At 44.1% G+C, this 13,612-nt stretch overlaps 1 protein-coding gene across 3 annotated transcripts in view; it reads left to right on the plus strand.

Annotated features, from left to right (window-relative positions):
- cgnl1 (cingulin-like 1) overlaps positions 1–13,612 on the plus strand; it is a 220,783-nt gene that overhangs the window by 196,313 nt on the left and 10,858 nt on the right. For all 3 annotated transcript variants that reach the window (XM_059952553.1, XM_059952551.1, XM_059952552.1), the window contains 3 exons: positions 901–1,025; positions 8,923–9,031; positions 11,148–11,311. In XM_059952553.1, coding sequence (XP_059808536.1) covers positions 901–1,025; positions 8,923–9,031; positions 11,148–11,311 — 398 coding nt within the window. The remainder of the gene's footprint in view (positions 1–900; positions 1,026–8,922; positions 9,032–11,147; positions 11,312–13,612) is intronic.

Consider the following 13,612-nt stretch of genomic DNA (forward strand, 5'->3'; position numbering starts at 1 on the left):
TGGAAAGGAAGGAGTAAGCTGAGTGATGCTGGGTCTCCAAACGCCTCAGAGTTGTATTTGCATCTGCTTTCTGTGGGAAGCTGATACAAACTAACCTCCACTCAAAAGGCGAGTGCTTGCACCGTGTTTAAGTTGCTCAGTCTTTCAGAATGCACATTCTCTTGAGTACAATGGGATGTCCAGCTGAGTTAAAGAGTCTCTATTAATGAACGAGGTAGAGCAGTTTCTGAAAATATAATATACTCTTTCATTTCTAGTGTGCTTTCTTTCTGTCTCTAGTGAGCTCTGCCATGAAATTAGTTACAAAGAAAACATGTAATTGATTGTGGTCACTGTACAGATAGTAATGGACTTGAAAAATTCTTGACTGTTGTTATGACCCTAGGATCAGAAGTCTCTCTGCTAATATGAGATGCTGTTGTCCATCTATTCATGTGTTGTACTGCTGGATAACACTGTGCTCTGATAATATTCGCAAGAGTAGAGTATCTAATACTGGTATTGCCTATTTACTAGTGAAAGGAAGGGAAATGTTACCAATTTCTGTTAATTATTGGACAAAGACTTCTTACCAAAAAAAACTTGCACCTATCTTCGCTGGCAAAGTAGAATACCCAAATGTGATCCATGATGGGGTCCAGCTGTTCCTAATTAGTGCTACTGTCTGATTTGAAAAAAGAGCGATAACTCAGAAATGGGAAATTTGTTAAAACATGATCTAGTTATGATATATGCACTTTTCTTTCAGTAAATGAAATTGAAATGCTTCACATTAAAGTATATTTTTGAAATTTTGAAAAGCAAGTTGCAGGTTAGTAATTATGAGATGTGTGGCAACAGTATACTGAGTTTCAGAAATAAGTGTTTGTCAGCAATTGTGATTAAAATATTCAATCACAGCACAAGGACCTGAAGAGCAGAATTGCATACCTAGAAGGTTCTCAGAAACAGAATAAAGAAGGGATTGTTACTCAGCTTGAAGCAAGAGTCCAAGAGTTGGAAGAACGTCTTGAGGAAGAGGAAAGGTAAGAAATGATATTCCTTAAAATAGGATCAGTCCAACCTCATAGTAGCTTTGCCAAAACAAAGCATGTGTTAATGTAGATAGAAAAATACGTATTTATAGAATTTGTGATTTGATTATTTAACATAATTAGATTGAATAATTGGTTGACCAGTATAGATAACAACAAACTTGCCGCATCAACTTATGAACAAGAAAAGACACTATCTGACTGAGTATTAAAGGTGAATGATATGAACATTGAATTGGTCTTCTCCCTCTATAGAGGCTGTATGATCTGCGGAATGATTCTTACATTCTCTCTTACTGTGGATTTCCAGAAGCTTTGGGGTTCTTCCTCTCGCAGTTCCAGCATATCTGCTTCCCTTCCCTCCTCACTTCTATTTCTGGACACAAGACAGCTAGGATGAATGCACAGTCATTTCCCTGTCTCTGCTGGCACTAAATGCAGTTGTGTCACTTGGACAGGCTGCTCTTCAGCTATGTTGCCCCTCTCTTTCCTTACCTTCCAGATTGTGAAGAAGTACCATCGAACTGAAAAGTTAATTGTCTTCTTTCTGCACAGATTTTGCCCGACCCACCCAGATCTCTCAGCATTTTCTGTTTTCAGCTTCTTAAAAACATTTGAACAGACAAGTCCCCAGGACCCTGGTTACTATGAGGAGCGAGGGAAGAGATTGATAGGACACTGATGGTAATCTTTGTGCCCTTTCTGGTCACAGAAGTAGTACCAGAGGATTAGAGGATGGCAAATATTGCTCCATTGTTCTAGAAAGTATTGGAGTATAAATTTTGCTCAGTTCTGAGTTTGCTATTTGCTATGCATGTATCTTAAGAATGTAGAAGACAATGGTGTGTTAGAGGAAGCTAAGAGATGTAAATTATTTAATCTGAGTTTGCTATTTGCTATGCATGTACCCAATTTAGCAGGAGAATGAAATATTAAGAATGTAGAAGACAATGGTGTGTTAATGAAAGGTAGCTAAGAGATGTGGATTAGAACATGATTAAGTAACGAAGTATTAAGAATGTAAACTTGCTATTTGCTAGAGAATGAAATCTTAGGAATGTAAAAGACAATGGTGTGTTAATGAGAGGTAGCTAAGAGATGTAGATTAGAGCTGTACACCTGTGATACGCAACTATAGCAACTGGACCAGGAGATTGCTATAAAAAATGCTGTGTCCATAGATCAGTGGGCAATCAGCGACTAGCTCAATGACTAGCTCGATGAAATAGTTCATCAGTCAATGAAGGTGAATGAACAAGTGCAACAGGCAGTGAAGAGGGCAAATGGAATGTTGGCCTTTATTACAAGGGGAATTGAGTACAAGAGCCAGGATGTCCTTTTGCATTTGTACAGGGCCCTGGTGAGACCACACCTGGAATATTGTGTACAGTTTTGGTCTCCAGGTTTGAGGAAGGACATTCTGGCAATTGAGGAAGTGCAGCGTAGATTCACTAGGTTGATTCCTGGGATGGCAGGGCTGTCTTACGCAGAGAGATTGGAGAGATTGGGCTTGTACACACTGGAATTGAGGAGATTGAGAGGGGATTTGATTGAAACGTTTAAGATAATTAAAGGATTTGATAGGATTGAGGCAGGAAATATGTTCCAGATGTTGGGAGAGTCCAGTACCAGAGGGCATGGATTGAGAATAAGAGGTCAGTTATTTAAAACAGAGTTGAGGAAGAACTTCTTCTCCCAGAGAGTTGTGGAGGTGTGGAATGCACTGCCTCGGAAGACGGTGGAGGCCAATTCTCTGGATGCTTTCAAGAAGGAGCTAGATAGATATCTGATGGATAGGGGAATCAAGGGATATGGGGACAAGGCAGGGACTGGGTATTGATAGTGAATGATCAGCCATGATCTCAGAATGGCGGTGCAGACTCGAGGGGCCGAATGGTCTACTTCTGCACCTATTGTCTATTGTCTATTGACTGTCTCAGCTTTGATTTGCAAATTAAAGTTTAACCCTTCTTGAAGAATCTTCTGCGTCTCCTGGTCATTTGTGAGGCACGAAAAACCACGACAAAAGTAACGGGGCCAATTTTTGGGAGTTATAGACCAGCGCATCCTACATCTGCGGTGGGCAAACTAATGAAGAAGATTCTTGAGGAAAGGATCTGCAGACATTTGGCAAAGCATAGTGTTTTTAGAGATGGTCAGTATGGCTTTGTGAGGGTTAGGCTGTGCCTCATGAGAATGATTGTGTTTTTCAAGGAGGTGGCAAAGTAAATTGATGAAGGTAGAGTGGTGGATGGATTTTAATAAAGTGTTTGACAAGGTTTCCCTTGGAAGGCTCATCCAGGAAATCATGAGGCATGGGATCCATGGAAACTTGGCTATGTGTATTCAGAACTGGCTTGCCCACAGAAAGCAGAGGGTGGTGGTAGATGGAGCAAATTCTGTCTGGACCTCGGTGACCAGTGGTGTTCTGAAGGATCTGCGCTGGGACCCCTGCTCTTTGTGATTGTTATAAGTGACTTGGATGATGAAGTGGAAGGTTGGTCTGTAAGTTTGCAAATGACACGGAGGTTGGTGATGCTGTTAGCGTATAAGGTTGTTGCAGGTTCCAACAGGATGCAGAATTTGATGGAAAAGTAAAAGATGGAGTTCATTTCAGAAAATTGTGAAGTGATACATATTGAAAAATCGCACTTGAAGTCCGAGTTAAAGGTTTGTAGCAGGATTTTTAACACCGTGGAGGAATAGAAGAATGTGGAGGTCCACGTCTATAAATATCTCAAAGTTGCCGCGCAAGTTGTTAGGATGGTTAAGAAGGTATGTAGTGTGCTGGCCTTTGTTAATTGGGAGATTGAGTTCAAGTGCCGCAAGGTAACATTACAGCTCTCCAGACTGGTTAGACCACATTTGGAATATTGTGTTCAGTCCTAGTTGTCTCATTATAGGAAGGATATGGAAGCTTTAGAGAGGGTGCAGAGGTGACTTACTAGGATGCTGCCTGGATCAGAAAACATCTTATGAAGAAAGATTCAGTGAGCTAGGGCTTTTCTCTTTGGGGTAAAGAAAGATGAGAGGCAACTTAATAAAAGAATGAGGGACACATATAAAGTGAACAGCCAGTACCTTTTTCCCAGGGTGGCAACAGTTAGTGCCAGAGAATATCCATTGAAGGTGAGTGGAGAAAGTTTAGGAGAGATGTCAGAGGTAGGTTTTTCAGCATCTGTCTCTGTTTTTCAATAATTCTATTGTATCTCTTTTTTCTTTTGTGAATGCCAGCAAGAAAATGAATTTCCAGGTGGATATAGTGATATTTACATATATACTTTGATAATAAATTTTTAAAAAAACTTAGTTTTGATAGAAAGATTGGTCAGTACCTGGAACACCTGCTGGGGGGTGGTCCAGGCTGATACAATAGGGACATTTAAGAGGCCACCAGCTGTGTCAGAGGGAAAGGTTAGATTTGATTGTGAAGTAGGTTTTTATTGGTTGGCACATCGTGGGCTGTAGTTCTGTGTTCTCCTAACATCTACAAAGGTTTTGTTTTTAGGTAATTCCAACAGCAATGAAATAAATGTGGGATGTACTTGATTAGGTTGAGTTGTTCTCTGATCTTGGCAGTTTACTTGCAAATGCTTCGTCACCATGCGAGGAGACATTGCCAGTGCAATGCAGTGCAGATTGTGGTGTATCCTCCGAATGCTCATCCTTTACATACTTACATCAGCTGCTTGGATGTCGTTTCGGAAACTCAACTGTGATGTGGCTGAGGAACTATTGTCACTGATTGGCTGTGTGATGATCTCTGTGCATTGTGGTCTATGCTATTGAAAGATACTATTTAATTTTGAAATCTCACCAGTCCCTCCTGAAACAAGAAATATTATTACAGTGATATTGTCTTAAGAACAGCAGATGACTTTACAGAAATGTGAATTTATCCATTCAGAATTTGTTTTAATTATGTAGAGAACCATTAGCGGCAGTGACAGGAGAATTGTGTGCATTATCCCCGCGTGAGTCACCCATACTAGCCCCACCCTCGGATTCAGTTCTTGCTGCGCTGTTGCTCCCAGTGTACTAGAGGGATTGTCATTGCTGCCTTTCCTTAATGAGTAAAAGCTGAACGAATTAATGAAGTTATTAAAACAAGATTCATAAAGGTAAGAATTTAAGTCCTGCATCCATGTTAACGACAGTATGATATTGTTATTGTTATCAGGTTATTAATGTCACATATACTGAGATATAGTGAAAAGCTTTGTTTTGCTAGGTACCCATACAGATCATTTCATACAAGTGCTTTGAGGTAATATGGGGATAAAGCAATAACAAAATGCAGAATAGTGTTACAGTTGTAGAGAAAGTGCAGTGCAGGTGGACAATATGGTGCAAAGGGCTGTGAGATCGACAACACTTGGTTAGTTCAAGAGTTTTAGGAAAGTGGGATAGAAGATGCCCTTGAACCTGCTGGGACATGTTTTCCAGCATAAGTGATTGTATGTGCAGAGTAGGAGTGGTCTTTAACTGTGTTTTACTTTGGCAGTGAGAAGTAGATGGAGTCCATGGAGGGGAGGCTGGTTTTTGTGATAGACTGAACTTTGTCCATAACTCTGCATAGCCTAGATACAATGGCCAAAAAGCATACCAGTGCCTCTTCCATCAGACGGTTGAAGAAATGTGGCATGTCCTAACTGATCTTCACCAATTTTTATAGATTCACCATTGCAAGCATTCTTTCCCATTGTGTCACAGCTTGGTACAGCCACTGCTCTTGGCCGTAACATCTACGTTATTGGACCACGATAAACTATTGGCGCTCCAGATGCGGCCTCCTCTACATGGGTGAGACCCAGTGTTAATTTGGGAACCACTTCATCGAGCATTTCCGATCCAACCTCCACAAGCAGAACTTTGCAGTGGCTAATTCCCATTCCCATTCTGACATGTTGGTCAATGGCTTCTTCTTGTGCCGAGAAGAGGCAACCATCAGGGTGCTGGAACAGCGCCTTCTATTCTGTTTGGGTAACCTCCAACCTGATGGCATGCATATCAATTTCTCCTTCCCATTTAAAAAAGAAGAATCCTGCCCCTATCTATTCTGCACTCTGATGTTTTACCTCTTCTCACCTGCCTTATCACTTCCCCTGGGTCCCTTCCTCCTTCCTTAATCGCTAGAGGGATTCAATTTAAGATCAGGGCGGTTATACTGCAGCTATACAGGGTACTGGTGAGGCGGCGCCTGGAGTACTGTGTGCAGTTCTGGCCTCCTTACTTGAAGAAGGATATTCTGGCTTTGGATGCTGTACAGAGGAAGTTCACCAGGTTGATTCCAGTGAGAAGGAGGTTAGATAATGAGGAGAGATTAAGTCATCTGCGACTATACTTGCTGGAATTCAAAAGAACGAGGAGATATTTATACAGGCATAAAAAATTATGGAAGGTAGAGGCAGGAAAGTTGTTTCCATTGCTAGGTGAGACTAAAACGAGGGGACATTGCCTCAAGATTCGGGGGAGTAGGTTTAGGGAGGAGATGAGGAGGAACTGGTTTTCCTGGAGAGTGATGAATCTGTGGAATTCTCCGCCCAATGGAACAGTGGAGGCTACCAGGGTAAATATATTTAAGACAAGGTTGGATAGATTTTTGCATAGTAGGGGAATTTAGGGTTATGGGGGAAAAACAGGTAGGTGAAGATGAGTCCAGATCAACAATGATCTTATTGAATGGCGGAGCAGGCTCGACAGATCAGTTAGCCGACACCTGCTTTTATTTCTTATGTTCCTTTCCTCCCATTGTCCACTCTTCTTTCCTATCAAATTCCTTCTTCTCTAGCCCTTGGCCTTTCCCACTCATCTGGCATCATCCATCAATTTCCAACCTTTCTTTCTCCAACCCCCACCCCATCCTACCCTTTTTTATTCTGGCATCTTTCCCCTTCCTTCTCAGTCCTGAAGATGGGCCTTAGCCTAAAACATCGAATATCTATTGATTTCCATAGATGCTGCTTGACATGCTGAGTTCCTCCAGCATTTTGTGCGTGTTGTATTGGTGATGCTGGTTATTGAGTTTGTGGATGACATTGAAATTCACAATCAGAATCAAAATCAGCTCATGGCCGGTGAAGAAGGTCATCTAAGATTACAATGGGATCTTAATCAACTGGGAAAGTGGGCAAAGGAATAGCTGGTGGAATTTAACTTGGGAAGGTGTAAAGTGATGCATTTTGATTCAGATCTGATTCCGATTTCTTTATTCTTCTATCACACGTACATTGAAACGTGCAGAGGGATGCGTCATTTGTGTTAATGACCAGTAGAACCTAGGAATGTGCTGAGGGTAGCCCAGAAGTTGCCACACATTCTGGCGGCATCGTAGCATGCCCAAGATGTTTGGTGGGAGGGTACAATGCAACAAACCACAATTAGTAACTAAACAAGCCTCTTGTCTCCGTCCCACCTCCCACATAAACAAATAGTCCACTAACTATGGGACAAGCCTCCAGTCTCCAGTCAGGTTTCAACCAGAAGCCAAGTTGAATGCGCAGTGTGTGTATCATAACACATCCCAGTCCTCTGGTTCCTATAAAATCCCACCCATTGATCTTGCTTGCACACAGTCCAATTCTGACATTATTTGTTATTTTTGTTCTGCCTGTACCATAAGTTGAAAGGCCTGTTCTTGGGGTTGGAAGACTGTCCGTGTGTGGGAATGGTTGAGAGGGAGAATGGGGCTGTTGTTGTGTTATTGCTTGTGGTGTTATGTGTTGTTCTGATAAGCGCCGCGGGCATGCGATGTTGGCGACGGAATGTGTGTCGACACTTGTGGGTTGCTCCCTGCACGTCCTTAGGTTGCGTGAGTTGTTAATGCAAGTGATGCATTTCACTGTATGTTTCTATGTACATATGATACATAAATTAATCTGAAAGTCTTACTGAATGATGTAGCAGGCTTGTGGGTGACATGTCCTGGCTCTGTGATTTAAAAAATTTTGTTGTTTTCTACTTGTCCAGTCTTGGTCCGTTTATTTCAAATGCATTTAAAAGTAGAGTTTCCTTCCTTGAAAATCTGCTTCAGAGTGATTTTTCCAGCCAGTGAAAAGCTGAATCAACATGGGTTTGGCACAGATGTAAAAAAAGGTCGACATTGAGGAAGGAGGTTTAGCAAAATCGGAAGAGCTTGTTCCCAAAGCACAAACTGTTGGCAAGCTGATGAAAATATTTTACTGTGGATGTAACAATAATGCTGTTAAGGAAATGAAGTAATGCATAGTGAGAAGTAGCACATCCTGGAGACTGGATCAGGAGCGAAAAATATAATCGCCATTTGCACCCAGAAAAAAAGCAATTTGTGTTGATAGATTTGTGCCGATAAACGACATCTGGTTTAATAGATGACATTCATACCTGAGTCAAAATGGATAATTCAGGAAAAGTGCAATAAAACCAGGACTAGCAATATATCCATGTCAGCAAAAGTGCCCTGCTGCAGCTGTAAGCAGATGTATAGTGAGCTGAGATTAAAGTGCTGTCTTGTGGTAGAACTCCAGCACTGACTTGCTTCTGCAATCATTTATTTTCCCACTAATACATTGTTTTGGCCTATCTAGTTACAGCTATTAATTCCTCAGCAGCCATCCCACTGGGCCAAGGTGCTGCTCTCTATTACTAAAGTCTCCCTCTTCAACCAGGCTTTGAGTCATCTGATTTAAAAGCTCTGCACAGTTCTGTTGAATTTCCATTGCTAATGCTCCTGAGAAGTGATTGAGATCATAGTGTTTTTTCGGTGTAAACAATCACTGTAGATACTGCAAATCAAAGTACAAATTGCAGCAGAACACTATAGAAAGGTTGACATAGGTCAATGTAATATTGACTCTGGGATCTTCCTGCCATGGGTGCAATTCAAATGTGTTTTTAATATCCTTTTCAGAGAACGATCTACTCTGCAGCTGAATAATCGTAAACTTGAAAGAAAGGCCAAGGAGTTGATGCTGCAAACAGACGATGAACGACTCCACCTGGCGGACCAAAAGGATCAGGTATGTGAAAGGCTGCAGAGCTGACATTCCCTGGCAGTAACCGGCAGATGCTGGAGGGAGGCAGGCCTGTGAGGCTTTCAATTCCTGAGAATCACTACAACACTGACAATATGTACCAGGCAGAGTTGGGAACAACTAGGCTAGAATCACTATGAAAGCTGTGATTTTTAATTAACGCACCTGATTCCAGTCAGTGAGCATTTTAGCAGAATTTGCTTGCAATAAAAAGCCAAGAACTGCAGGTGTCAAAATTAAAACAGAAAATACTGGAAATTGGGTTCTTTTGGAAGGCGATTGACTGGGACAATGGAGGGAGAGTGACTGGGAGTGTTTCCGATGGGAGGTGATGGATTGGGAGTGGTTCCGATGGAAGGCAAATGACTGGGAGTGATTCCGATGGCGGGCGAGTGACTGGGAGTGGTTCCGATGGAGGGCGAGTGACTGGGAGTGATTCCGATGGATGGTGATGGACTGGGAGTGGTTCCGATGGAGGGCGAGTGACTGGGAGTGGTTCCGATGGAGGGCGAGTGACTGGGAGTGGTTCCGATGGAGGTCGAGTGGCTGGGAGTGGTTCCGATGGAGGGAGAGTGATTCCGATGGAGGGCGAGTGACTGGGAGTGTTTCCGATGGGAGGTGATGGACTGGGAGTGGTTCCGATGGAGGGCGAGTGACTGGGAGTGGTTCCGATGGAGGGCGAGTGACTGGGAGTGATTCCGATGGATGGTGATGGACTGGGAGTGATTCCGATGGATGGTGATGGACTGGGAGTGGTTCCGATGGAGGCCGAGTGACTGGGAGTGGTTCCGATGGAGGGCGAGTGACTGGGAGTGTTTCCGATGGAGGGCGAGTGGCTGGGAGTGGTTCCGATGGAGGGCGAGTGGCTGGGAGTGGTTCCGATGGAGGGCGAGTGGCTGGGAGTGGTTCCGATGGAGGGCGAGTGGCTGGGAGTGGTTCCGATGGAGGGCGAGTGACTGGGAGTGGTTCCGATGGAGGGCGAGTGACTGGGAGTGGTTCCGATGGAGTGCGAGTGACTGGGAGTGGTTCCGATGGAGGGCGAGTGACTGGGAGTGGTTCCGATGGAGGGCGAGTGACTGGGAGTGGTTCCGATGGAGGGCGAGTGACTGGGAGTGGTTCCGATGGAGGGCGAGTGACTGGGAGTGGTTCCGATGGAGGGCGAGTGACTGGGAGTGGTTCCGATGGAGGGCGAGTGACTGGGAGTGGTTCCGATGGAGGGCGAGTGACTGGGAGTGGTTCCGATGGATGGTGATGGACTGGGAGTGATTCTGATGGATGGTGATGGACTGGGAGTGTTTCCGTTGGAAGGCGATGGACTGGGAGTGGTTCCGATGGAAGGCGAGTGACTGGGAGTGGTTCTGATGGAGGGCGAGTGACTGAGTGACTGGGAGTGGTTCCGATGGAGGCGAGTGTCTGGGAGTATTTCCGATGGAGGGCGAGTGGCTGGGAGTGGTTCCGATGGAGGGCGAGTGACTGGGAGTGTTTCCGATGGAGGGCGAGTGGCTGGGAGTGGTTCTGATGGAGGGCGAGTGGCTGGGAGTGGTTCCGATGGAGGGCGAGTGGCTGGGAGTGGTTCCGATGGAGGGCGAGTGACTGGGAGTGGTTCCGACGGAGGGCGAGTGACTGGGAGTGGTTCCGATGGAGGGCGAGTGACTGGGAGTGGTTCCGATGGAAGGCGATGGACTGGGAGTGGTTCCGATGGAGGGCGAGTGACTGGGAGTGGTTCCGATGGAGGGCGAGTGACTGGGAGTGGTTCCGATGGAGGGCGAGTGGCTGGGAGTGGTTCCGATGGAGGGCGAGTGACTGGGAGTGGTTCCGATGGAAGGCGATGGACTGGAAATGCTGCCTAACGAGCTGAATATTTGCAATTTTTTTGTTAAACTTGAAGTGAAATATGAAAGATTCAGAAGTCAGTGCAATTTAAAATGGAACAATATGAAGGACAATTTGGACATTTAAATAGAATGGCTTAAAGTAAGGGCAGGTGCTAATTGTACTTAATCTCAGTCATGGATTTGTGAAACACAATTCAATCACTTTAAAATATTTTCAACTGGTTTGTAAGAAATGTGCTGTTTTAATCACTCTCACAACTTTCTAGTTGAATCTCCGATTGAAAGCATTAAAAAGGCAAGTAGATGAAGCGGAGGAAGAAATCGATCGGCTGGAAAATGCAAAGAGAAAGTTGCAGAGGGAGTTGGAGGAACAAATCGAAACCAATGAGGAGCTCCAAGGCCAAATGAATGCATTAAAGAAAGATCTCAGGTGGGTTTGTGCCTGTTTCCAGAATCCACTCCAGCTGTTGTTCGTCAATATGGTGTTAGAATTTATTCCATGGTATGTTGGATAATAAAACAACATTTTGGATCACTCTAATATTGCTCATTTAAATCAACAACACAAGAGTTTTGACTACAAGGTTCACAGAAAAGCATTGTCTGGATTCATTGTGTGATTCACCAAGACTGACACCAGTTCAGTCTAATGTTTCCTGTTGTACATTGCAAATTCTTGTAATTCTAAGCATGTCACTCAGCAAAAGAGCATCACGTCTTTTTACAAGGTATCATTGCTGTGTAACGATAAGCAATGGGGTAGAGAGTGGCAGAGTGGCCTGGACAGGTGACGAAGAGCAATGTGAAATAGGATAACACCACAAGTGCTTGAAATCTGGAATAGATACACAAAATGCTCGAAAACTCTCAGCAGTTAGGTGGCATCCGTGGAGAGAGAAGCAGACTTAACATTCCAAGGGTTGAACATTATCTCTAAGTTAGGAAAGAGAGAAAACAAATTACTTTTAAAGATAGGGAGGGAAGGCTAGTATATAGTTAATTAAAAGCATTGACACAGGTAGTCATAGTGGTGGAGAAGTCATTAAGCTAAGAGGGGCCATTAATACTCAGGACATTGAGTTCTGGAAGTTTGGACATTATGTCCTGTTCTGGGAAAGATATCATCAAGTGAGAGAGACTGAAAAGAAGATCTACGAGAACGTTGGCAGGACTCGAGGGCCAGAGCTATAGGGAGAGATTGAGCAGGCCAGAACTTTTTCCCTTGGAGTGTAGGAGACTGAGGGGTAAAAAGATGTAAAAACCGTAATAGGCATAGTCTTTTTACTAGGTCAGGCGAACCAAATATTAGAGGGCAGAGGTGTAGGTTGAGAGGGGCAAGATTTTAAAAAGGACCTGAGGGGTAACCTCACTTAGAGGGTGGTGTGTATATGAATGAACTGTCACAAAGCAGGTACAACACCCACATTCAGAAGACTTTTTGATAAGTATGTATGGGCAGGAGGGGTTCAGAGGTATATGGAACAAATTGGATTAGCTTGGCGGACTCCATGGTCAGCCTGGACGGATTGGGCTGCAGGGTATGTTTCGTGCTGTATTACTCTGTGATCCTGTAATACAGGGAATGCCTCTGACATCAGAGCTGACACCAGTTAGAAGCAGATTAAGCTTCTCTGTCACTGTTCTGTATTTACTGACAACCTGGGCTGTGAACTTGCCGAGCAGAACCTCAGCATTCTTTGAGTACCTCAGGAGAATGGCAGCAGGCTGCCTGGGGTCTCTGCAAGGACTTGCTGGTTTCTGAATGTCTGCACTTTGGAGACTGTTCCCCTTGACTATGCAGCTTTGGTGAATTCGATCTTATACCAGTGAAGCGTATTGTGGGATGTGATGGAGATCAGCAGCTTGGAGTGATCCCTGGGTGGAAACCCGAGTGTGATGCTGGCCTCGCCCTCCACGGGCAAAGCAATGAGGTTGCAGGTCTTGGTGAGGACCAAGGATGCAGCTTGCCACCTTTAGACAACATAAAACATAGGAGCAGAATTAGGCCACCTGGTCCATTGAGTCTATTCCACCATTCCATCAGGATAATTTAATACCCCTTTGACGCCATTCTTTTGTCTTCTCCCTGTAACCTTTGGCACCCTGATTAACCAAGAACCTATCAATCTCTATTTTAAATATACTCAATCACTTACCCTCCACAGCTGTCCGTGGCAATGAATTCCACAGATTCACCATCCACTGGTTAAAGCAATTTCTTCTTATTGCTGGTCTAAATGGGCATCCCTCTATTCTGAGGCTATGTCTGTTGGTCCTAGGCTCCCCTCCTATAGCAACCATCCTCTCCACATCCACTCTATCTAGGGCTTTCAATATTTGATAGGTTTCAATGAGATCCCCCCCTCATTCCTCTAAACTCCAGTAAGAACAGGCCCAGATATATCAAATGCTCCTCGTATGTTTTCCCTTTCATTCACGGAATCATTCTCTTGAATCTTCTCCAGAACCTCTCTGATGCCAGCGCAACTTTTCTTAGATAAGGTGCCACAAACTGCTTCCATACTCTAAGCAACACACACAAAATGCGAGAGGAGCTCAGCAGGTTACAATGAGGCCATGTTCAGGTTGGAGGAGCTGAACATCATATTCTGACTAGGTAGCCTCCAACCCGATGGCACGAACATTGATTTCTCCGTCTTCTGGAAATGCCCCCACCCTTTTCACTCTCTCACCTTATCTCCTTAGCTGCTCATCACCTCCGTCTGGTGCT

This window comes from Hypanus sabinus, chromosome 28 (assembly GCF_030144855.1).
Source record: "Hypanus sabinus isolate sHypSab1 chromosome 28, sHypSab1.hap1, whole genome shotgun sequence".
NCBI classification, from domain to species: domain Eukaryota; kingdom Metazoa; phylum Chordata; class Chondrichthyes; order Myliobatiformes; family Dasyatidae; genus Hypanus; species Hypanus sabinus.